This window comes from Caretta caretta, chromosome 27 (assembly GCF_965140235.1).
Source record: "Caretta caretta isolate rCarCar2 chromosome 27, rCarCar1.hap1, whole genome shotgun sequence".
In the NCBI taxonomy this organism is placed as follows: domain Eukaryota; kingdom Metazoa; phylum Chordata; order Testudines; family Cheloniidae; genus Caretta; species Caretta caretta.
Window position 1 is genome coordinate 3163995 of NC_134232.1, and position 26986 is coordinate 3190980.

General features: G+C 45.8%; 1 protein-coding gene across 1 annotated transcript in view; it reads right to left on the reverse strand.

The window, feature by feature from the left end:
- Nucleotides 1-22985, reverse strand: part of WNT3 (Wnt family member 3) — an 89172-nt gene extending 66187 nt beyond the window's left edge. The window contains exon 1 of the mRNA XM_048829820.2: nt 22700-22985. Within this exon, the coding sequence (XP_048685777.2) occupies nt 22700-22779 (80 nt within the window). The 5' untranslated portion in view covers nt 22780-22985. The remainder of the gene's footprint in view (nt 1-22699) is intronic.
- Between the last annotated feature and the right edge of the window lie 4001 nt (nt 22986-26986).

Genomic DNA, 26986 nt, shown 5'->3' on the forward strand with positions numbered 1-26986 from the left:
AACTCTGACACACTTGCTGACAAACCAGTTAGACACTGTATAATTTTAGATGCCAAATATACTGAAACTGGGGCATATACTTTGCAACTGTTACAGCTGGAACTTAATCAGGCAGTTGATATCCACTGCAGCATTGAACAAAGGAACAGCTACGGAAATGGAAAGCAGTAGAAACAGAAGATATTCACCATACACAAAATAAAGGCAAACACAGTGTAAACAAAGAAACAGAGCAGTGGTCTGCAAAGAAGGGCAAGTAATACCTCCATTGTAGGGAAAATAAAAAACAGGAAAAAGGCAACTGACCAGTTCATGATGCCACAGGAGCTTATTGCAAGAAGATAAATAGTTTTTTAACGAGCAGTGGAAACAGCCCTATAACGTACACTGGATGGGGAGTGACAATGGCACAGGAGATTGTCTGAGGCACCACGCACTGTGCTGCGGCTGTGAAGACCAAAGGGGAAAAGTGGTTTGCACAACTAAATCCTCTAGCATCACCCAGGCCCCCGGCTAAGACAGGGGCTCTGCCTGCACCATACTGAGCTGCACTGATCACTGCAAAATTGTACAAGATAAATTCCCCAAATTGCTGAAGCAACTCCCAGCTAAAATTCAACAGCGGCCACCTAGTGCCCGGCGTGGGACGGGGCACGCTGACATGTCCATGCAAGGGCAAGCACCACAAACTAGACTTTGAAATAATTGAAACACCTCGTGCCTCCACTCTCAGCGGAACTGAGAGAAAGGTAGGCTTTTGCAGGTGGCAGATGATGCAGTGCTATACAACGCACTAGACAGCCCCAGTCATAGGCCTCAAAGGCACAAATACTCAACTCCATGTTTTTCAATGCCTGGGTTGTCTTCCTGGAGAACATCACTAGGAAATCAACCTAGAGGTGAAATCGTGAAGATGAGCTCCATGCAGAGTAGCAGTTCCTTTGGAGGAGGAATCTAAAAACTAGTTGGACAAGTTTGTGGAGATGGAGTCTTAAAAGAAAGTTACAGGACAAATATATTGGATCCACAGTAGAGTAGTCATTTAAAAAAGAAACAGGAAACTTCACATATGTATCAACCCCTCGCACCTCAGTAAAGCTCTAAAATGTTTTAGTAACAATTGAGAGATGCCAAATATGGTTTCTGCCAGGTGAAAATGGAAGAAAAAAGCAGCTCGTTGATGATCTTCTGCACTCCGTTTGGCAGATATAGATGGCTGAGAATGACATTTGGTACTCTTCTGGTGCCAGAGAACTGCAGAGAGTTACCATTCAGTGTTAGAGGGAATCCAGGGGGTGATGTAATTGCAGATGACATTCATAGATTCATGGCTTCCAAGGCTAGTAGGGATCATTGTGATCAAGTAGTCTGACCTCCTGTATAATACAAGGCAGAGTACTTCCTCAAAGTAATCCCTAGAGTAGATCTTTTAGAAAAACATCCAGTCTGGATTTAAACATTGTCAGTGAATGAGAATCCACCATGACCCTTGGCAAATTGTTTCAATGGTTAATTACTCTCACTGTTAAAAATTTGTGCCTTATTTACTGTCTGAATTTGGCTAGCTTCAGTTTCTAACCATCGGGTTGTGTTATATTTTTCCTGCTAGACAGAAGAGCCCCTTATTCCATATTTGCTCACCAGAGTGTAAACGAGTCACCCCTTAACTTCTCTTTGCTAAGCTAAATAGATTGAGCTTTTTGAGTCTATCACTATAAGGCAGGTTTTCTAATCCTTTAATCATTCTCATGGCTCTTCTCTGAATCCTCTCCAATTTATCAACTTCCTTCCTGAATTGTGGGCACCAGACCTGGAGACAGGATTCCAGCAGCAGCTGCACCAGTGCCAAATACAGAGGTAAAATCACCTCTCTAATCCTATCCCTGTTTATTCATCCAAGGATCACATTAGCCCTTTTGGCCACAGCGTCACACTGGGAGTTCATGGTCCTCTGATTATCTACCACGACCCCAAAATCTTTTTTAGAGTCGCTGCTTCCCAGGATAGAGTCTCCCATCCTGTAAGTATGGCTAACATTCCTTGTTCCTAGACATTTAGCTGTATTAAAATGCATACTGTTTGCTTGCGCCCAGTTTCCCAAGTGATCCAGATTGCTCAGAATCAGTGACCTCTCCTCTTCATTATTTACCAGTCTCCCAATTTGTGTCATCTGCAAACTTTGTCAGTGATGATTTCATGTTTACTTCCAGGTCATTGATAAAAATATTAAATAGCATAGAGCCAAGAACTGGATGCCTATGGATGCCACTGGAAACACACCAGTTTGCTTATGATTCCCCATTTATAATTACATTGAGACCTATCACTTTTTAATCCACTTAATATGTGCCATGTTCATTTTATGTCAGTCTAGATTTTTAATCAAAATGTTCTGCAGTACTAAGTCAAATACCTTAGAGAAGTCCAAGTATATTACGTCAACACTATTATATTTATCAGTCAAACTTCTCATCAAATCAAGTTAATTTGACAAGATCTATTTTCCATAAACCCCTGTTGATTTGCACTAATTACATTGCCCTCCTTTAATTCTTTATTAATAGAGTCTCATATCAGCCACTCTGTTATTTTGCCCAGGATTAATGTCAGGCTGACAGGCCTAGGATGAGCCATCCTGTTTAACCTTTTTAAAAACTGGCACCACACTAGCTTTCTCTCAGTGTTCTGGAACTTCCTCAATGCTCCAAGGCTTACTGAAAATCAACATTAACAGTTCAGTGAGCTCCTCAACCAACTCTTGTCTGCAAGTTATCTGGACCTGCTGATTTTACAAATGTCTGACTTTAATAACTTCTGTTTAACATCCTAGTAGGATGGAAAGAGTTCTGTTTTCCCCCAAATACAGAACAGAAATATTTATTGAACATTCTGCCTTTTCTGCATTATTATTGATAGTACTACCATTTCCATCTGGTAATGGACCACTACCATTGTCAGGATTTTTGTTATTCCTAAAGTATTTAAAATACTCCTTATGGCCCTTAACTCTGCAGGCCATAGAGGTCTATTTGTGTCCCTTTGCTTCCCTTATCAATTTTCTACAATTCCTAACTTCTGATTTAAATTCATTACTATCAACTTCCCCTTTCTTCCATTTGTTTTATTTATTTATAGCTGCCTTCACTTCCTCTCTGAACCAGGCTAGTCTTGTAACCAGCATAGCCTTCTTCCTCAGTTGTGGAATTATGGCTTTTTGGGCATCTAGTAAGGTGTTTTTTAATGATTCCCAATTAACATTCACATTTTTCTAATTACATTCTTTCTCTTATCTGATTTAGCTCATAATAATTTTCAGGTTTATGAAATTGGCCCTATTAGACACCAAATACCTATATTGCTGGTCTGGACTTTACTCTGCTTGCACATTATAAATATGATCAAGTCATGATCATGTACCTAAACTTCCATTTTAATTCTATAATCACTTCCCCTTTATCTGTGAGAACAAGGTCTAATAGGGAATTCCCCCATGCTGGTGGCAACACTTTTTGAGTTTTTGAATTGCTATTTATAATGATATCTTAGTGTTTGGTTGTGGAGACGCCCATGAAGAGGCTAAGAATGATTATGATCATAACCTGATAGCTCTGCTCAACAGAGCACATCGCATGTGGTTCAAACCAAATGGAAAATAAAGGAGACTGCATCTGTTAGCTGTACTGCATATCAGACACCTTTTAACAGCAGAAGGTGTAAAAACAGACCCTAATCAGGTTTGAAGCAATTTTGGACATTCCCTGCCCACATTTTGGTCTTGTTAATTATCTGTTCAAGTTCCCGCCACACCTCCCCACGTCAGTCAATGTTTGATGATTGACAGAGATGCTGGATGGTGTTGGGAAACCCAACAGCAAGATGCTTTCAAATGGATCCAAAAGTTAGTGACTGGGCCTAAGTAGCACGAGATAAAGGAAAATGTCCCTATTCGATGTGATGCCACAGAATGTGGGTTTGGAGCCGTGTGATTACAAAATGATCAGCCTGTAGCATTTGCCTCTAGGACACTCTATGTCATGATTGCAATGTGGGCAGTCTGACCTAGCAGTCAGAGCAGGAGTCAGGCGAGGCAAGATACTAGGAGGTCAGAGTCCAAGGCAGGCCGGAGGGCAAAACCAAGAATCATGTGTCAGGCAGGGTCAGGTTACCAGGAGATCAGGGGCAGACAGTAGGAGCAGGAGTTGCTGGAGAAGCCGTCCTAAGCAGCAAGAAGTCAGTTGCATGGACGGCATCCTGTTCCTGTTTAAATAGAAGCTGTGAACAAATCAGGACCCCTGGCATCCTGCCTCTTAGATCCCAGATCTCTGTCAGAGTTCAGCTTCTATTTGACCAGCTGTTAGCAGGGCACCGCAGGGTAGTAGGTTAGAACTTGCGAGTGCCTGTGTGTCGTGTGGACTAGGGTTCAAGACCTATAGACCCTGGCACTATCAAGCAAGGCTGTACTCAAACAGAGGAGGCATGCCAAACCATTAGATTTGTGCACCAAATTTGATCAGTCTCTCCTGAGCTGTGATCATATCAACACAGACACAAATCTTTGGAATCCATCTTTAAAAAGCCTTTGTGATCAGCTCCAGAGTGTCTTCAAAGGATGTTAAAAAAAAATATTGCTTGGCTGCACAATGCCAACAAGGGTCACTGATGTTCACTGCAGACTTTGCCCAGAGCAGCAGTGACTGCAGGGGCCCTTGATGATGGAATCCTCGCATGTGCCAGGAGGAGAAGTTTCATCAGGAATTTGACAAGCAGAATTCCCTTTATGTGACAGGTGCCTGCTGCAGATACAGAGACCTACCCGAACAGAAATGGTCCTTCAAGCACCCAGAACAGTCATTATGTCATGAAAGCCAGACAGGAAGAAAGAGGAGCCACTTATTCATTAATGTTAGACATACAGAAAACTGGCTGTGCAAAATGGTGTTCTCTTTTCAAGCATTAAGGTCATAAAATCAAAGACTCCTCCAATTCATTTCATCAGCAGAGTTTACCAGCAGAGGTTTTATATTTTCTTCCAGATCACGTTTCTGGAAATGCTAACCTGAAAATACTCAAGCCAGACTGGTGCTGAAGCAAGGTCCAAGGTGTCCTGTTTTGACCAAACATGAGCAGTGAAGTCTAAGACTTCATAAGCAAGTGCAGCATACACAACAAATTCCTAGCAAATCAACAAAGGGAACCACTCATGATGCTTGAAATACCTGATCAACTATGGGGCAAGCTAGCCAGCCTCTCTCACCGAACGCTGCAAAGCTCAGTTTGCTGGCATGGAAGCCAGACACTGTTATTACACATAATGGGCCTGAGTTTGCCTGTCAGCTATTTGCCCAGTTTTCACCTGCAGTAGAATTTGAGCACATATCACATCGTCCCCCCATCTTCCAGTCTGATGGCAGGAAGTTTTTTCAGGGGCCCTGAGACGTCCTTGTTTTTCATTTCATCCAAATATTTTTTGGGAGCAGGGCAGGTTGTATATAGTTACACAATTTTGCCTCAGTCACATTGCTATGGCAAGCAGAATTGGCTATTTATCAGCAAGAAAGAGTCTGCTGGAAAAAGTTCTCAGTAGGATGAAAGAGTTTGGCTTTTCTCAGTGGTTTGAATACATACAGACACTATCAGAGAACATGTTAATGACATTTGTTCTGCGTTGTATGATAAACTCATTCAGATGCTAAGATCCTGGAAAAAATTCTCCACCCTGAGGAACCTGTTTGTGGCTGTTGGATCAGACAATGGTAGCCAGATTTTGTAAAAAATCCACTGATGTCTGTTGGGACCATTTTGTGACCCCAAGAAGGATGATGGGGAGAATGGAACAATGATACAAGGAGAAAGCTTGGAAATCCCAGGAAGACAGGGACTAAAAACTCATTACGGCATCTGCCATCAACCCAGCTCCCCCGTAGAGCGGTGCCAGGTATCTGTTTGTAATATGTCAGGGTATGTGTGAGCTTTGGAAGCCCTGACCAGATCAGTACAGGTCCCCCTGTCTTTCCTACTTGATCATAGAATCATAGAATATCAGGGTTGGAAGGGACCTCAGGAGGTCATCTAGTCCAACCCGCTGCTCAAAGCAGGACCAATCCCCAACTAAATCATCCCAGCTAGGGATTTGTCAAGCCTGACCTTAAAAACCTCTAAGGAAGGAGATTCCACCACCTCCCTAGGTAACCCATTCCCATCACATACAGACCCATCCTAACAGCTCCAGTGAACTCCTGCAGAGGCCTGTATCTTGCTCAGTCTCCTGCAAAATTAATTCATATTCACACTTTCAAGTATTTTACATGTGTAAATCAGGCACCTGCTTCCACTCCTAGCAGAGGTGCATGTAACCCACATGCTTCATACTGCAGCATTTGATCTTGTTTCTCCCAGGGAGGGGGAGAGAAGCTGTGGGGAGGAGATCATAGAATCATAGAATCATAGAATATCAAGGTTGGAAGGGACCTCAGGAGGTCATCTAGTCCAACCCCCTGCTCAAAAGCAGGACCCATACCCAATTAAATCATCCCAGCCAGGGCTTTGTCAAGCCTGACCTTAAAAACTTCTAAGGAAGGAGATTCCACCACCTCCCTAGGCAACGCATTCCAGTGTTTCACCACCCTCCTAGTGAAAAAGTTTTTCCTAATATCCAACCTAAACCTCCCCCACTGCAACTTGAGACCATTACTCCTTGTCCTGTCCTCTTCCACCACTGAGAATAGTCTAGAACCATCCTCTCTGGAACCACCTCTCAGGTACTTGAAAGCAGCTATCAAATCCCCCCTCATTCTTCCCTTCCGCAGTCTAAACAATCCCAGTTCCCTCAGCCTCTCCTCATAAGTCATGTGTTCCAGATCCCTAATAATTTTTGTTGCCCTTCGCTGGACTCTTTCCAATTTATCCACATCCTTCTTGTAGTGTGGGGCCCAAAACTGGACACAGTACTCCAGATGAGGCCTCACCAATGTCGAATAGAGGGGGCCGATCACGTCCCTCGATCTGCTGGCTATGCCTCTACTTATACATCCCAAAATGCCATTGGCCTTCTTGGCAACAAGGGCACACTGCTGACTCATATCCAGCTTCTCGTCCACTGTCACCCCTTGGTCCTTTTCCGCAGAACTGCTGCCTAGCCATTCGGTCCCTAGTCTGTAGCTGTGCATTGGGTTCTTCCGTCCTAAGTGCAGGACCCTGCTCTTATCCTTAGTGAACCTCATCAGATTTCTTTTGGCCCAATCCTCTAATTTGTCTAGGTCCCTCTGTATCCTATCCCTCCCCTCCAGCGTATCTACCACTCCTCCCAGTTTAGTATCATCCGCAAATTTGCTGAGAGTGCAATCCACACCATCCTCCAGATCATTTATGAAGATATTGAACAAAACCGGCCCCAGGACTGACCCCTGGGGCACTCCACTTGACACTGGCTGCCAAGTAGACATGGAGCCATTGATCACTACCCGTTGAGCCCAACAATCTAGCCAACTTTCTACCCACCTTATAGTGCATTCATCCAGCCCATACTTCTTTAACTTGCTGACAAGAATACCGTGGGAGACAGTGTCAAAAGCTTTGCTAAAGTCAAGAAACAATACATCCACTGCTTCCCCTTCATCCACAGAACCAGTAATCTCATCATAGAAGGCGATTAGATTAGTCAGGCATGACCTTCCCTTGGTGAATCCATGCTGACTGTTCCTGATCACTTTCCTCTCATGTAAGTGCTTCAGGATTGATTCTTTGAGGATCTGCTCCATGATTTTTCCGGGGACTGAGGTGAGGCTGACTGGCCTGTAGTTCCCAGGATCCTCCTTCTTCCCTTTTTTAAAGATTGGCACTACATTAGCCTTTTTCCAGTCATCCGGGGTCTTCCCCTGTTTGCCACGAGTTTTCAAAGATAATGGCCAATGGCTCTGCAATCACAGCCGCCAGTTCCTTTAGCACTCTCGGATGCAACTCGTCCGGCCCCATGGACTTGTGCACGTCCAGCTTTTCTAAATAGTCCCTAACCACCTCTTTCTCCACAGAGGGCTGGCCATCTATTCCCCATGTTGTGATGCCCAGCGCAGCAGTCTGGGAGCTGACCTTGTTCGTGATGTGGATCTTAGCTGGATATGCTGTGTCCCTGCTCAGGTTGGTGCAGAAGAGAGCAGGGCAGGAAACTCAGCTAGAAGGGTCCAGAGACTTCCAGAACAGGGTGTGACACTCACGTGATGGGCTCAGTTGTTTCTGAGGCTGTGTAGGAAGTTTTCATTGTGGGCACCCACTTGGCAGATCCCACCCTTTCGCCTCGGAGAGCTGAGTCAATCAGAAAGCAAGGGGGAAAGGATTTACGGACACCTCGGTGGGTGATTGACAGGGCTAAGAGGTGGTCTGTTGCCAGGGCTGTGTCACAGTCCCTGCACCACTTGGATACAAATCAGTGAGCGATTCCAGCATTACTTACTTGGGATGCTCTCCACTAGGACAATGGTGAGTTTTATGGATCTAGAGGCTACAGAGCTTGTGGAACTTATACTAAGCTATCAGCTAACTGCTCTCACCTGGGTTTGTATCTCAGCGAGAGAGACTGGAGCAGCACTTAGAGACTCCCCAGGCTTTGTGAATTCTTGCCTGACTTGGCTGAGAGCCTTACAGAGATTCTGGACATAGATATTTTATATGCTGCTTGCAATCCCAGTGCCACTTTGGGTACAGGCTATAGATTCTGTTTCATCAGCAACTGAAAGGACCAGTCATCTGTGAACCCCAGGGCAGGCATGCTGCTGGCTGTGGCCATCCCCAGACTATGTGCTTGTTGGCTGGGCTCTGAACTGTTGGAAAGGACTGAGACCTGCCATGGCTCACGCTTGCTTGGAAGAGCCCACGTGGCACACATCTTACACTATGGACACAGGGAGAAATCACCTCAGAGAGGGAATGTGTTTTGATGTGTGTTACAGCATAGAAAATGTCATGTTGAAACCTTGCTTGCTTGCTTTTGTGAAACCAAAAGGGGAGAGAGTCTGTGTAAGGAACACCAGGAGATCTACTGTCTCATCCCTTTTGTTCACAAGTTTGTGTCCTACTATTCCAAACACTAGTTACACTATTTGGTGCTGTTTGCAGGTTGTCTTCTGTGCTTTAATGTTTGTTTTACTAGGAGAGTGCCTGGTGCTCTCTGAAATTGGCTGGGGACTCTTGCCATTCTTTTATCAGGGGGTTACATACAGTAGCCCCGAGGATTAACTCTGGGTAATGCTTCTGGAAAGCCTGGACTTTAGCCTGTTCTTCAGCAGAGTGTGAGGCTGAAGTGCAGGGGGAAGGGGAGTGTATAGTTACACTGAATCTTGCCTGAGCATGCCTGCCCCCCCTCAGACACTCTACAGGCATGAAAAACAATGAGGAGTCCTTGTGGCACCTTAGAGACTGACAAATTATTTGGGCACAAGCTTTTGTGGGCTAAAACCCACTTCATCAGATGCATGGAGTGAAAAATACAGAAGGCCCTCTGAAACCTATCTACAGGCATCATGCAGCCCTCACAGTGGCACTAGGGATGAGGAGCCGCAAAGAGGAAATGCAAGAGAATCCATAACCTGCCTGTAATTACGGTAGTTGGCCACAACGTATGCAGCGCTGGGATCTCTCGCCATTTCCTTCCTGCCTCTGGGATTAGTGGAGCATGAATTGATAACTTGGGACAGAGGCTCTTTTGCTCTGCAACCTGTAGAGTCATTTCACAGCCACTTTGCACTTTGACTCCACAGGGGCAAAACACCAGAGACTCTGGCCCCTGTGTGTGTTTGATAAAGATGTGTGAACTACCCCTGCAGCTATGCTCCCCTTCAGACTCCTAGCAGAATTGTGCAGGGCAAATATTTCTTCCAGCACTTTCAGTTAAGAGCCATGGAAGTTGCGTGTCTTTAGCAGAGAGCAGGTCTTGGCCTTAGACAAATTAATCCCTGGGTTCTAAAAGAGGGTACGTTTTCAAGCTTTCCCAATTCTGGGTAAAATTTGTTCACACTTTAGCAAAGCATTTGACACAGTCTCCCACAGTATTCTTGCCAGCAAGTTAAAGAAGTATGAGCTGGATGAATGGATTATAAGGTGGAGAGAAAGCTGGCTAGATTGTTGGGCTCAACGGGTAGTGATCAATGGCTCCATGTCTAGTTGGCAGCCGGTACCAAGTGGAGTGCCCCAAAGGTCAGTCCTCGGGCCGGTTTTGTTCAATATCTTCATTAATGATCTGGAGGATGGCATGGATTGCACCCTCAGCAAGTTTGCAGATGACACTAAACTGAGAGGAGAGGTAGATACGCTGGAGGGCAGGGATAGGATACAGAGGGACCTAGACAAATTAGAGGATTGGGCCAAAAGAAATCTGATGAGGTTCAACAAGGACAAGTGCAGAGTCCTGCACTTCTGACGGAAGAATCCAATGCACTGCTACAGACTAGGGACCGAGTGGCTCGGCAGCAGTTCTGCAGAAAAGGACCTAGGGGTGACAGTGGACGAGAAGCTGGATATGAGTCAGCAGTGTGCCCTTGTTGCCAAGAAGGCCAATGGCATTTTGGGATGTATAAGTAGGGGCGTTGCCAGCAGATCGAGGGACGTGATCGTTCCCCTCTATTCGACATTGGTGAGGCCTCATCTGGAGTACTGTGTCCAGTTTTGGGCCCCACACTATAAGAAGGATGTGGAAAAATTGGAAAGCATCCAGCAGAGGGCAACAAAAATGATTAGGGGACTGGAACACATGACTTATGAGGAGAGGCTGAGGGAACTGGGATTGTTTAGTCCGTGGAAGAGAAGAATGAGGGGGGATTGGATAGCTGCTTTCAAGTACCTGAAAGGGGGTTCCAAAGAGGATGGATCTAGACTGTTCTCAGTGATAATAGATGACAGAACAAGGAGTAATGGTCTCAAGTTGCAGTGGGGGAGGTTTAGGTTGGATATAAGGAACAACTTTTTCACTAGGAGGGTGGTGAAGCACTGGAATGCGTTACCTAGGGAGGTGGTGGAATCTCCTTCCTTAGAAGTTTATAAGGTCAGGCTTGAGAAAGCCCTGGCTGGGATGATTTAATTGGGGATTGGTCCTGCTTTGAGCAGGGGGTTGGACTAGATGACCTCCTGAGGTCCCTTCCAACCCTGATATTCTATGATTCTAGGATTTCTTATTGTTATTGATTATTTGTATTCCAGTAGCAGCTAGAGGCTCTGACTGAGATCCGGACTCCGTAGGGCTCTGCACATGCAAGACAGGAAATAGCCTCTCCATAAGGAGCTTACAACTGAGATAGCCAAGGCAGATAAAGGGTGGGAGGGGAAACCGAGGCACATAGAGGTGAAGTGACTTGTCCAACATTATACAGCAAGTAGATAGCAGAGCAGAGTACAGAGCCCAGATCTCCCAAGCCCCACTGCAGTGCCCAGTCCACTAGGCAACACTGCCTCACCACACCCCCAAAGCGAATTGCAGAGTGCAGACCTGAAAGTCCACCTACCTGCATTACACCTCTAGTCAAAACACGCTGGAAAATGAGAGGCCACCTTTGAAAAATGGGGTTCCTCTGTGACTAATAAAAGTTAGTTTCTAAGTTCTCATCTGGGTTCTGACATGGCATGTGGCCCTATGTGAGTCACTTCATCTCTCTGCTGCAATTTCCTCCACTGTAAAATGCTATCATTTCTCCCAGAAGTAAGGTGAAGGCCCAGTATTCGTAATATGCTTTGAACACGAAGTGCTAGGCAGGTGTTTGGGGTTTATACGCAGGCCGGATAGTTTGACAAACCCCACCTCTCTCTGAGAGCAGATCACGGCTTCCTCTCTTTGGTTAGCTACCTATAGTAAAGTTGAGATTTTAGCTTCACAGAATGATCCCAACAGTTCAATATAAGGATTTGATACTCACTATATGTTTCATGGCACTGTTTCTGTCCCCTAATTGAATGAGGGACTCTCATTGTTGGGAGGAGAGGGCAGGTTAAGGAAGCAGGGAATTTAGAAAGTTGTAATCCTTTCCCTTTCTGGGCCATTCTGCATCATACAGGGAGCCTGGGTGCCAACCTCAGGGCTGTGGAGTCTGCTAGTTGGCAGGGTGCCTAAATGTTAGGTGTTGCAAGACTGAGTCTAAGGTCCCTTTGTGGATCTAGCCAAGTGCTTTTACCGACCTGATTTGCATCCATAACCAAAGATGCACCAGCAAAATGGAGGACAACTTTAGCCCTTACTTTCAGTGGCTAGAAGCTGGTATCCAGGCCCAGCTTTTCAAGGTATCCAGTTGTGCTAAGCGGTGCACTGCCTGACTGCTCCAGGAGCCTCAATCTCATTTGCACAAGGGACTTAGCCAATGGGATTTAGGCTCTCAGGGCTAGATTCACAAAGGAACATTGGAGAAGTGACACTGAATGTCACCACAACTAACTTTTAGGCATCTAGAAAAATCACAGGGATTCCCAGAGCCAAGTTAGGTGTCCCAGCTCCCTATCCAAGGAACGGGAAGAGAAGTGCCTCAGAATGGGATCCACAAAGGCCAGCACGCTAGGCAGCTCCCTGCCTACGCTAGCCAATGGGAGATGTCAAGCCCCACTCCTCTCACAGAGAAAGATCTGGAAGTCCAGGCTGCCTCCCTCTGCATGGGCTTCCCACCTGTGAACCGTCCCCTGGCATCAGGAACTACACTGTTGACAAGATACAGGGGAGAAGAAAGACACCTCCTTCCTAGCCGATAGCCCAGTGTTAGGTACTCACTGGGTACTCCTGGGGGAATTCTGCACCACTGCGCCATGCAGAATTTTTCAGAAATTAATGTTGTGCATGCATAATTTCCCCCCACAGAAGTGGGCTGCAATGCTGCTAGCCGCCACTAGGGGCCACTGGACCCTGCAGAGCCCCGCTTGCACATAGAAGACACTGCTTGGGGGGCGGGAAAGGGGGCTAGCGGGCTCCATGCCCTGAGGGAAGGAGAGGGCAGCAGGCAGGAAACCCCATGCAAGCCTGGGACCCAGCATCAGGCTCTTTCTCCCTCTGGATCCCTGGGCTCTGGGGAGGGAGGGGCTGCGGGTATCTGGGCTGGAGGGGGCCCTGTGGTTGGGCTCCGGGGAGGAGGGCTTTGGGTGTATTGGCTGGGGGGGGGGCTGGAGGTGGGCTCTCTGGGGAGAGGGGTTGTGAGTCTCTGGCCCCCCAGCTGGGCTCTGGGGTGGGGGAAGGGGGCAGAGAAACAGGAACTGGGTTGTCATAGGGGTTTCTTTAACTCTCTGCTCCTGGGGGAATTTTTGTGTGTGTCTGTATTGTTACAGTCATACTTGCTGACAGGTATTTTGAAATAAATTACCAAAATAATTGAAACTGGCGTGATTATGTAGTGCTATTTTGACAAATAAATTTTGCAGAATTTTAAAATATTGTGCATAGAATCTTCTATTTTTTGGCACAGAATGCCCTTAGGAGTAACTGGGGAGGAGGTGAAAGGCTTTGAGCAGGGGTTTGCCCTCTCAGGTGAGCGCCCTCTCCACTGGGCTCCAGAGTGTTCTGGGTGGGGCTCCTTAGTCTCTCCTGTTGAATCTGTTCCACTGTGAATAAATCATCCACATGATCGGAGCAGGGGAGCAATCCCATGTCTCTCACCTCCCAGGTGCATGCTCTGACCACCAGGCTGGAGAGTGTCATGCTCACACTCTGTCAATTGTTCTTCCCTTGGTTATTCACACTGGAATAGCTTCAGCAGGAGAGCTGAAAGGAGCCCTGTATCAGACTATCCCACAGCTCAGTGGCTAGGGCACTCATGGGAGAAGTGGGAGGTCTCTGTTCAAAGCCTTTCTCCCTTTCAGGCAGAGGGGAACTTGAGCCAGGGGTCTCCCACCTCCCAGGTGAGTACCTTTCATGGCCAGGTCATAGGCAGCCAGCCCTAGCAGTCAGAGCTAGGCTCTGCAGTCACAGGACAAGAGTCAAGAGTCAGCTGGATCAGGTTACCAGATCAGAAAGGGGAGACAAACTGAGACCAGAACCACCGACTGGTGACCAGAGTCGAGCTGGGTCAGGAGACCAAAAGGTCAGAGGCAGGAGTCAAACCAGAGATTGGAACCACAAGTTGGACAGGAGGAGTCAAGCCACAGGAGCAGCGTGGTCCCAGTTCCCTGGACAACTTCCTGGTCCTGTGCTGGGTTTACAGAGAAGCTGTGAACCAGTCAGACCCCCCTGCATCCTTTCAGTCAAGTTCCAGCACTGGAGTGCTCAGCTGGGGTTCAGCTTCCGCCCTAGCGATTGTTAGCAGGTCACTGGGTCACAGTGGCTGGTTCGAGCTTACTAGCTCCTCACAGCCCTGTGGCTCTGGGGCAAGACCCACAGTTCTTGACATCACCCTAACCCCTGGGCTGACAGGAGGGAGGGCCACTGCTGTGGCATGTACTCTTGCCTATAGGGGCTAAGCCAGGAGGTGAGCTCTGAGCATGTGTCTTGGATTGGGCCCTGCAAGTGAGTTAGGCGAAGGAATGCCTATCGTCCCCCACTTCACGCATCGCTCTGGGCCTTTGGTGTCCACGGGCCTGGCATGGGGTGCCAGAGGCAGAAAGAGGCATGCAGGGAACTTTCACTGTAAAAAAACAGGCACCGAGCAAGTTTAGCCAACTACAGGGTTCAGCAGGGACTGAGTGTGGGTTTTGGAAATCCCAGTGGGGCCTGATTCTGGGATTTAGATGCCTAAAGCAGCAGTTGGGTGCTCTGGGAATGAATCATGGCTGTGTAGTGAAGGAGGCTCTTGTCTGTAGGATCCTGCCTCGTTTGTTGTAGAAGTTGGAAGGAGCGGAGTGAATGAGGCAGGGGATTACCAGAGGAGTAAGGAAAGTCTTGTGGTTCGGGCAGCTGACTAACACCTTGGAGACGTGGAGCCTGTCCCTGCTGCTACCACAGAGGCCCTGTGTGGTGCTGGCCAAGTCACTTGCAGCAAACTTTTCCCAGGTGGCCCCGACTTCTGGCTCCAGCGGCCGCACACTGAGCTACACAGATTTGCAGACGCGCTGAGCACCACAGCTGCCAGAGATGTTCACTGAGAGCTGTGCTTTGAACATAGGAAGTGCTATATAATGCAAGGTGCTCTAAAAACTCAAGTCCGTGGTATCTCAAGTTTGGCTGAAGTTAGTGGACACTTGACAGTTTTGGCCTTAATGTCTGTAACTTTTAGGCAACTAGAAAATCACGGTGAGTCACAAAGCCTGTGTTTGCAGCCAGGCTCCCTATCAAATTAATACTGTAGACAGCGATTCACAAAAGCCAGCATGTATGTAGGGAGCTGCCTAAGCTAGCCATTGGGAGATGCCCACAGGCAGGGTACATCCTCAGCACTGCCCCTCTCTGCTTGTGATTCTGAGCTGCAAACCATCCCTCCTAGCTTTTAGCCCAATGGCTGGAGTACTCACCTGGGATGTGGGAAACTCCGGTTCAACTCCCTGCACCAGCTGATGGGGAGAAAGGATTTGAAGAGGGCTCTGAATGCTCTAACCATAGTCCCCCATGCTTGCACTCCCCCTCACGCTCCCTCAATGATGCTGTCAGAGACTCAGAGGCTTTAAGGCCAGAAGGGACCATCGTGATCATCTAGTCCGACCTCCTGCACATCACAGGCCACTAGTTCTCCATAATGGAACAGCTTCAACAGGAGAGATTGAGGCAGCCCGTATCAGACTTTCCCATAGCTCAGTGATTAGGACACTCACCTGAGAGATGGGGGGCCCTGCTTCAAATAATTTCTCCACTTCAGGTAGAGGGGGGACTTGAGCCAGAGGTCTCCCACTTCCCAGGTGTCTGCTGCTGCCATATGTAAGCTTCCCTATCGGGGGTGATCCAGCAGGTGAGCTCTGAGCATGCTTAGTGGATAGATCCTATCCTCCCCCATTCGTGCATCGCTCTGGGGCTTGGGCGTCTGGATGTCTGGTGAGGAGCAGTATTGTGCATAACCAGGGACAGCAACTTAGGTGTGCAGGGAGCTTTTACTGCAAAAATATAGGCTCTGAGTGAGTTTAGATGCTCACAGGATTCGGCAGCAGCTACGCAGGAGTTTTGGAATTCCCAGTGGGGCCTGATTCTGGGATTTATGCACCTAAAGTGGCAGTTGGGTGCCTTAGTCCTTGTGGGAATCTAGTTCACTATGCCTCAGTTCCTCCTGGGCGAAGAGGACAATGGTACCTTCTCACCGCTCTCCAGTGGGATGGTGATGGCACTACAGAAAACCCCTGAGGAGGGAGTGATTTCGTATGCAGAGCAGGGTTTGCATGATGGACAGTAAATAAGGCCACACACTGATTGAATGAGCTAAAAAGAAATATCGATTAGCTCCCCAATTAATGGGCACCTTCCCTCCTGAGCACTGACTGAGGCAGGGGTACTGTGGGAAAAGCAGCAGGTGATCCTCTAATTAAAGACTCTCATAAAGTGTACGCACAAGAGGGGTGAATTATGGTGGCACTGAGAACTGTAAGTCTGGCAGTTCTAAATTCTGGGTGCTTGACTTTGCAAACATAACATTCTTTTCAGGTCGTAGTTTGTATGTTGCAATACAGCTACGGAACCTCAAGACCAGTTAAGTGGTTAGCTTTGGGACGGGTCAAGGCCTGACAGCTCTGGAGCCTTCTGTTTAACCACAGGATGGGGACTGCACAGATGGTGGTAGCAACAACAAGGAAAATAGACTGCCAGCATATTTCCAGGCCTGTCCACTAAATACTATCCTGAGGCCGGCCCCACTCAGTTCACCACAGCCAAGGAACTGTCACCAGTAGGAATGAATATTCATCACTGAACTGCTTAATAAGCCATAAAGCAGGGAATTAACACTGAGCATAATCTAGTTGCAGCCATTGGAGTATGTTAATAGAATATCAGTTATAAAAATCGTATAATTTTGATAGACATTCTGCTTTTTTACATCATCGTAACCCTATAACAGGGCTTCAACCAGAGACCTTCAGAGCTAAGAGCAAGTGCCTTACTTGAAATGAAGGCTTAATACCTGTAGCTGGCTCCTGAAGTAGGCTCTTGTCCTTATATGTGGACTAGCCACTAGAGGGGGAAAAAGACCTATACTAGCTGAGAGTCGGTGATATAGATATTGGAGAATCTGCCAGTCCGTTAACACATTAAGGCAACAGTTTCAGAAGTGGTTCCTAATTTTTGGGAGCCCAACTTGAGATAACTTGGGCCTGATTTTCAGAGGACTGAGCATCCACAGCTCCACCTGATTTCGGGAAGAGCTGCTGGGGCTCAGCACCCATGAAGATCAGGTACCCAACATCAGTGTCTACTTTTGCAAACGTGCATGAAATCTTTCCGTAGCTTGGCCAGACTTACAGAACTGGAAGGGCACATTTGCACTGAGAGCTGGTGTGGGATTCCCAGCTAGCACTCATCAGTCTCATATCCTCACATCGGACAGCTATGGCAGTGCCAACTGTCCAAGTACATGCCGAGGGTCTCGGATGGGTCAGTGTAACCCCCACACCTCCTGGCTGTGGTGCTCTGTCCCATCTAGTGGCACCAAGACCACTTACAGAGAGAGATAAAATAAGTCTGCTCCACAACCTTAGCTAACAGCTAGATGGCTTTTAGCTCATGCACTAAGCTCCCGAGGTCCCTGGTTCAGTCCTGCCCACCAGTGACCGGGGTCTGTCAGCGTTACATAAGCACTTGCGGCAACTAGCTCCTTCCTCCACCTACATTCTGATTTTAGCTCACTGGCTCGCCTAGACCAGTGTGAGTATGTCTCCTCGCACTGAGAATCACCCCCCCAGCTCCAAGGGTAGCCGTACTCTAAGCACCATTGTGGGATTCGCTATGTCACTCCCTCAGTGATTCCATATCAGCTCAGCTGAGGAGTCGGTCTGCTTCTGACAGCCTGCTGACAGGCTTTGCAATAGAACCAAGCTGGTAGTAAAGGAGGCTCCCTCTCCTGTAGTGCTCTCGTAGGGCTAGGTGGAGCGGCCGGAGAGTGGGTACTTGTTTGTGTCAATAAAGCCAGCAGCTGTGGCTCTTTTAATTTAATTTAATTTTAATCAACCTTTTAATTTCACAGTATGTCCCTTGCTCTTGTGTTATGAAACAAGGACAGCAGAACATCCTGATCTATCTTCTCTAGACCCTTCAGTATTTTATATATTTTTTATATCTTATTTGTTCCCTTTCTAAGGCAACAATCCTAATTGTTTCAATCTCTCGTCATATAAAAGTTTTTCCTGGCTCTTCATCATCTCATCACTCGTCTTTGAATCCCCTTTAATTCTGCAATAGCCTTTTGGAGATCCTGGGCTGCACACAGTTCAAAGGTGAGCCTGCAACATTGCTTTATAGGATGGCATTAAAATATTCTGTATTATTCTCCATCTCATTCCTTATGCATCCTAACATCTCATTTGTATTTTTGACCACAACGGCACATTGAGCACAGGTTTCACTGAGCTGCCTACAATGATACCTAAGTCTCTTTCTTGAGTTGATACACTTAATTTATAACTCTGTAAAATATGTGAGTAGATTATTTTTCCCTCCAGCGTGCATTAATCTGCATTTATCAACACTGACTTTCATTTGCCAAGATGTTGCCCATTCACCAAGCATGGTCCAGTTTCTCTGAAGTTCCTTACACTCCTCTCTGGTGGTGACTAACCTAAATAACTTCAAATCATCTGCAAATTTTGCCCTCTTCCAGCTCAATCCTCTTTCCAGATTTTTAATCAATGTATTAAACAACACAGGAACTAGTATGGAAGCTTGAGACCCCCATTGTTAACTTCTTCCATGCTGAAAATTAACCATTTCATCCTACTCTTTGTTTTCTGTCTCTGGCCATTTTTTGATCCATGATAATACTTTGCCTCTCATGCTGTAACTACTTAGTGTCTTTAGTAGCCTTTTTTGTAGGACCTAGACCTTCAAGCCTTTTGGAAGTCTAAAGAAATTCAACTGGTAAACTCCAATGGGTTCTCCTTTTTCCACTATTTTATTGACATGTTCAAAGAATTATAAGAGATTAGTGAGACACAATTTTCCTTTAAAGTTTCCATCAGAACATGATCCAGGTGTTTTGTTATTCTGTTTCTAATTATTCTTTCAGCCAATTTGTTTTGTCTATTTAGAATGTAAGCTTTTGTGGGCAGGACTGTCTCTTTTTATTAAATGGTTGTTGTGGGTGGGTGGGAAGGAGACCCAGCAAGGTACTTTAGCATGAACATAGTCCCATTTATTTCCCATTCTCTCCAATGTTTCATGCATGCTTAAGAACCTTGGTGAATCAGGGCCTTTTTCAGAAAGGTTTATATATAAAATGCATGTTATATGCATATGGGCTAGAACCATTTACCTCAATCCCAGAGAACTACAGATAAAATGGAACCTGGATCCCAACCAACATTTGGTCTGGGTTTGACTTTGCAGACTGAAAAATCATCCCAGTTTCCCTGCCCTGTCTCTCATGTTAATTTCTAGAAAGAGAGGCCAACAGTTCAGTCCTGAAGCCCTTAGTGCAAGAGAGTGACCATCAACTGCAAGGGGAGATTTGCTGTAGTAAGAACTATAGGATCAAGCCTTTGAAGATTCATTCATCAGACATGGATACTGGACTCAATTTTAGTATGTACTTTATTGACCCAATAGGCTCTGAGTGATATAATATAGGTTTTGGGAATAGACTGGTTTTGGGAATACTCCATCGTTCAACTGTAACAGCTCCAGATACTGGGCGTATCTTCTACATCTAGAGTTGCCATCTCTGAGGTACAAAAAACCAGGACATCCAGGATGATCCTGAGCCCACAAAACTAGACAGCTGGCAGTGTGTACTGACCACCCTTACAGATTTCTCAGGACAGATGCATTAAAAGAAGGGACAATCTTGGGAAAACCTGGACAGACCCTGTCTATCATGTCTATCCAGCTGCTACCACCAGGCCTAGGTGTTACAAAACTTTGGGACATGTGAGTCCCTCAGTGGATTTTTTTTTTTTTAATTCTTATTCCTTGTTTGGAAGACATTATATCAGTTTATTTCCAACCTAAACTGAACCCTTTAGTTGAGTTACAGAAGAATCAGAATTATTCTAGAGACCTTGGATTCAGCCTACTATTCACTGTTTCTTATTCCACATTTCCTGTTGTATTTTCCTAGCTTACATTGACACACTCTGTGCACACAATAGGATCCAGTTTGGCCCCCATTTATACTGGCTCAACCCCATTGACTTCAGAGGGGTTGGCCTACTGCCAATGTAGTCTAGAGGCAAAGATTCCAAAACGGGCTAGGAAAATGCCCAATGGGGTTGCACTAGGATAGCTGAGCGTAGTACACCCTCAGCCTTGAGGGCCGGTAAAACCCAAATCAAGCGTCTCCCTGAAGGTCTAGCAATTATTCATCTCGCAGAGGTTGCTCTGTAGTTAAAGGTCACTGGGTACTGCATGAGGGTATTTTAGAGGAAGTGCTTCAAATGAGGCAGCTGCCTTTTGAAGGTGCTTCTCAGAGCAGGTGCTATTGCACAGGAAATTAGGACACAGTTCCGCAAAGCGTTTAAGCACTTGACTGCAATGGGACTTAAGGACATGCTGAACATTAAGAGTGTGGTTAAGTGTCTTGCTGAACTGAGACCCTCATTTATTTCCTCTGCTTTGGAATGCATGATCTTAGCAGTGAGAATTCTCAAAGTGCCGGGGAGCCCTGGCTCCAGATACTCATTGCCTGCGGCTACTCAATGTGGAAAAAGTCTCTCAAAAGCTTTAGCCACTTTCTCTGTCTCCCCTCCCCCATTTTAAGACTCAGTCACCTCATCATATCTGTATGGCAGAGCTTTCTTTAGCACTCTGAGCACTGCCAGGGAACAGGGCTCTGCTAAACTATGCAGGGTACAGATTACTGGAACTGTAGGCAAGTTCTACATTGATTGATTTAACCCTCTCCTCTCCCATTGTCACTGCTTGCCGAGCACAACATGTTTGTGTAAGTGACCAGAAAACATGCACATTGTTTGTATTATTTGTGCCAAGGGCCTGGGGAATGCACTCTCTGTGGTGTGTTTCTCTGCCAACAGGGAGAAGACTCATTCTAAGGGAGAACCCTCTACTTGAGAAGGAAAACAGATCTATCTCTTCCAGGGGATTTTCATTCCTCAGTATGAAAGTCTCAGCAGATGCCTCCTGACTCAATCATTTAACCCTCACGGAGTTATGTCAGATTCTCATTCAGGGTGTGAACCCAATTGGATTCTCGAACAGTTGGCTGCACAACAAAGTCCAATCATCCTGTGCAGCTCCAAAGGCATTTTTTTCTCTTTAGATACAGCCACTCTGATCGGTGCCCCCCAGCAGGCACCCCCCTCTCCAGACGCACACTGCAATGCTTCACAGTCTTGATAATTGAATGAGGAGGAGAAGGGTCTAAAGGAATCTGACAAGGTCTTCATTTTGGTGGACCTCCTACGCCCGGCTTAGGCCCTCAAGTTCAGCATTCGTGATCAGGGTGGAAAATTTTATTTTGCAGAAAAAAAAAATGCAAACGCTGAGATTTAGCCATTTTAAGGAGTCTGTGTAGCTTTTAAAGGATTAGAAATTATATACTCATAGTACCATTATTAGACACGCTTTGACTGCAATAATTGAAATTTTCATTCTTAGTCACCATGATAATTAACAGATTTGTTTAATTATTGCTCCCTTTTTCCTTTCCCCAGACATGGCAGCCCATTTCCAAGTTCACTCCAGCCTACTTCTTTGCATCTCCAAGTCTGCACAGAAGGGATTTGATTAATTAATAAAAAAAGCTTTTCTGGAAGGGGGAAAAATAATTAAAGTATTTTGACATAACTAGTTTCTGCCTCATGGCTCCATACATACAGAGTCCCCTACCTACATTGTACACAGACATAGGAGACTCATTCCAATGAGAAATCCTATGTGATAAACTGAGAAATGGACTGAAATATTGTACTATACTACTAACCATCTTCTATCTCCAAGTGACTCATGATTGTTTTGTTTTGCATCTCTGTTCTTCAAGGAGGGATCTAACCTTTGATTAAATTTTGTTAATGTATTTATTTTTAAAAGGTAGAATAATACAGGTCAATTATCAGCCACATTCTAAAATAAAACGGATTTCTTTTATTTTTTGGTAAGAGAAAATAAGGAACATATCTGCAATAAAAAATTTTTCTCGGTGCCATTTGTGTCCTCTGCATATTTCCTGGACTAAATTCACACGAATGACTGAATAAAACAAAAGGAGAGAAAGAAGACCCAAAACTGCAGCAGCCCAAAAGAAAATAGAATGAAAAAATAATAATGGATTGAGCAGTATGTAATAAGAAGGGGAGGAGAAATCTACCTACGAACAAAAGCCAGAGTCCTGTGACAGATGAAAATTATATTGCACAGTGAATAAAAATACATCCTCGTATATTTATTTTAAACACAACTACAATGGCTGAAATTGGAGAATTAAGGGGGTTGGAGAAATCTTCATTAGTTCAGGGATAAACCTATACATTGTCCTTTAAAAATAACCCTGAAATGTTTAATGAATTACCAGGCAAAGCTGCAGAAATTGTGTTTAGAACCAAACACGCAATTGTGCCTAGCTCAGAAGAACTAAGGGTGGGAAGGAAGGAACATGCACACACACAAACCCCATCTCTAATAATTAATGAACTCATTAATTAATCATAAAAACTGGGGGGGAAATCTTACCACCAAATTGGGTACCCGGCTAAGACCTTTGTGCCACTGAAGAGAAAAGATAAAATTAATCCAAGCAGGTGGTAATCCATTAGTCCAGACTGGTGCAAGGGAAAACCTCAGTGAAGTTTTCAGAAAAACATTAAGGGCAAAAATGAAGTATCCCCCCACCCCAAACAGTCAAACAAAGTCCCTTGAAGTGCAGAATGACTTTCTCTCTTGTCAGAAACGCACCTCTCCAAGCCTTTCCCCCTGTAGATCATCCAAAAGCTTCTATTAAAAAGTGCAGGGCTTGGGGATGTCAGCAGGCAGCCAATCAGACTGCATGGCCTAAGGTAAGGGATGATTCTATAGTTCAGGGCTGTCAGTCATTCCCACCCCCCCCACCCTCCCCCGGCCCCACAACTTTGTTCCTAGCCCTCTCTGGGGAAGGGCACAGAGAAACCCTTTTGCAAGAGACATTGCTGGGATAATGTGATTTCTTTTTTTTCTTTTCTTTTTCTTTTTTTTTTTTAAGTTCACTTAGGAACCCGGGTGCACTGCTCCTGCATGTGGCTTGCCATGATGAGACTCTGCAAGGTAAGGAAGAAGGATATTTCTGCTTTCTGTCAGTCTCAGGGTGGGGAAGGGAAAAATGACTTAGTTAGTAGGTGATGGAGGTAAATCTAAACCCCTCACAGTGGGGATGCAGAACTTCAGGAAGGGAAGGTTTCAAGAATTAGTTTTGCTGCTTTGCAATCAATCTATTTTTAAAGATAAATAACTGCATGGCCCAAACTAGTTAAACCTTAAATCAAGGAATCAGTGCCTAGTGGTCAAAGCAGGGGGAACTGGGAGCCAGGGCTCCTAAGTGGGAGTGCATGGGAGTTGTTTTCCTGACTTTTTTCAGAGTAGCAGCCATGTTAGTCTGTATTCGCAAAAAGAAAAGGAGTACTTGTGGCACCTTAGAGACTAACCAATTTATTTGAGCATGAGCTTTCGTGAGCTACAGCTCACTTCATCGGATGCATGCCGTGGAAACTGCAGCAGACTTTATTTATACACAGAGAATATGACATTGTGTAAAGAGTTGTCACTTTGGATGGGCTAGCACCAGCAGGAGAGTGAATTTGTGTGGGGGGGTGGAGGGTGAGAAAACCTGGATTTGTGCTGGAAATGGCCCACCTGATGATCACTTTAGATAAGCTATGACCAGCAGGACAGTGGGGTGGGAGGAGGTATTTTTTCCTATTCTCTGTGTATAAATAAAGTCTGCTGCAGTTTCCACGTCATGCATCCGATGAAGTGAGCTGTAGCTCACGAAAGCTCATGCTCAAATACATTGGTTAGTCTCTAAGGTGCCACAAGTACTCCTTTTCTTTTTTCCTGACTTTGCCACTGACCCACAGTGTGAGCGTAGGAAAAGTCACTTCCTGTCTCTGTATCCCTGATTATCCGCCTGTAAAATGGGTACAACAACAACTACGACATGGGAATGTCAGTGATGCCTCAAAGATTTTTGGATGAAAGGTGCTGTAGTAGGGTAAAGTATCATTAAAGTAATAAGTTACTATACTCCTCACCAGCTAGCCCAGTTCCAACGTATGGAGCCCATGTTCTGAATAGACACAGTGAAAGGCCAATGAGGACACCTCATTCGTGATGGGGGTAGAGAGCTGGCTAGATTGTCGGGCTCAACGGGTAATTATCAATGGCTCCATGTCTAGTTGGCAGCCGGTATCAAGTGGAGTGCCCCAAGGGTCGGTCCTGGGGCCGGTTTTGTTCAATATCTTCATAAATGATCTGGAGGATGGTGTGGATTGCACTCTCAGAAAATTTGCGGATGATACTAAACTGGGAGGAGTGGTAGATACGCTGGAGGGGAGGGATAGGATACAGAAGGACCTAGACAAATTGGAGGATTGGGCCAAAAGAAATCTGATGAGGTTCAATAAGGATAAGTGCAGGGTCCTGCACTTAGGACGGAAGAACCCAATGCACAGCTACAGACTAGGGACCGAATGGCTAGGCAGCAGTTCTGCGGAAAAGGACCTAGGGGTGACAGTGGACGAGAAGCTGGATATGAGTCAGCAGTGTGCCCTTGTTGCCAAGAAGGCCAATGGCATTTTGGGATGTATAAGTAGGGGCATAGCGAGCAGATCGAGGGACGTGATCGTTCCCCTCTATTCGACATTGGTGAGGCCTCATCTGGAGTACTGTGTCCAGTTTTGGGCCCCACACTTCAAGAAGGATGTGGATAAATTGGAGAGAGTCTAGCGAAGGGCAACAAAAATGATTAGGGGTCTGGAACACATGAGTTATGAGGAGAGGCTGAGGGAGCTGGGATTGTTTAACCTGCAGAAGAGAAGAATGAGGGGGGATTTGATAGCTGCTTTCAACTACCTGAAAGGGGGTTCCAAAGAGGATGGCTCTAGACTGTTCTCAATGGTAGCAGATGACAGAACGAGGAGTAATGGTCTCAAGCTGCAGTGGGGGAGGTTTAGATTGGATATTAGGAAAAACTTTTTCACTAAGAGGGTGGTGAAACACTGGAATGCGTTACCTAGGGAGGTGGTAGAATCTCCTTCCTTAGAGGTTTTTAAGGTCAGGCTTGACAAAGCCCTGGCTGGGATGATTTAACTGGGAATTGGTCCTGCTTCGAGCAGGGGGTTGGACTAGATGACCTTCTGGGGTCCCTTCCAACCCTGATATTCTATGATTCTATGATTCTATGATGGTGGAGGTGCTTTATTTACAGTTACCTGTGTGTCAGCAGAATAAGGTGACAGGGTGATTCAGCACAAACAACACATAGGAACAGTCAGTAATGGATTTCCTCCAAGACTAATGTCCTCAACTCATGTAAGTCTGCATTGCTCCACTGACCTCAAATGGAGCTATGCCAGCTTATACCAGCTGAAGATCTGGCTCCTTATAACCAGATATCCAAACAAGTGATCATGGGGAAGCAGAAATAAATGAAATATGGGGTCTGGTCTCAGGCAGCCTAATGTGTGGGCTTGCTTTTAAAAGCTGTAAGACATCTCCCCAGAACCCAAGGCTGTGGGCGCCAAACTCATTTCTGTACATGGATAACTACTGAAATGCACTGGGCCAGATGTTGCAGTCTTTATTCATTTCCATGAGTTCAATGAGTAAGAATGCAGGCTTTGGCCCAGAGATAGTGTTTCACCACCTGCAATCTTCATTTGGTCTAATATCTCCATGATCAACTTACTTGATCTTGATACCAAACTCCCTCTCTCTCTGGCCAATTTACCAGGCATCATGCATCAGTGAGAGGACATTCCTCCCCAGGCTATGCACTGTACATTGGCTCTTCACCCATTTCTGCTCTGCTGCCAGGTCGGTGGTTCTAATGTTCTGCCATCCTCAGGGGGCAAAACAACATGCATCTCTTTAGCTTTTCATTAGTGGTAGGATTAGGGCTCATTAATGAAGCCTTTGGTATGCCTGGAAATGTCTCTCTTGGAGACGACCAAGCATGAACAACCCAGCTTAAGAAAGGAATATAAATGGTGGAGTTAGGGGGACTTGATGCTATTCCAAAATATGCATACAATGGTGATGAGTGCATTAAGTTTAACCGCAAATTGCAGTTGCAGTGGGGGAGGTTTAGATTGGATATTAGGAAAAACTTTTTCACTAAGAGGGTGGTGAAACACTGGAATGCGTTACCTAGGGAGGTGGTAGAATCTCCTTCCTTAGAGGTTTTTAAGGTCAGGCTTGACAAAGCCCTGGCTGGGATGATTTAACTGGGAATTGGTCCTCCTTCGAGCAGGGGGTTGGACTAGATGACCTTCTGGGGTCCCTTCCAACCCTGATATTCTATGATTCTATGATTAAATGTAGAGCCAAATCCTGATGACCTTACCCATTGTTTACTTAGGACAGTCATAGAATCATAGAATCATAGAATATAAGGGTTGGAAGGGACCCCAGAAGGTCATCTAGTCCAACCCCCTGCTCGAAGCAGGACCAATTCCCAGTTAAATCATCCCAGCCAGGGCTTTGTCAAGCCTGACCTTAAAAACCTCTAAGGAAGGAGATTCTACCACCTCCCTAGGTAACGCATTCCAGTGTTTCACCACCCTCTTAGTGAAAAAGTTTTTCCTAATATCCAATCTAAACCTCCCCCACTGCAACTTGAGACCATTACTCCTCGTTCTGTCATCTGCTACCATTGAGAACAGTCTAGAGCCATCCTCTTTGGAACCCCCTTTCAGGTAGTTGAAAGCAGCTATCAAATCCCCCCTCATTCTTCTCTTCTGCAGGCTAAACAATCCCAGCTCCCTCAGC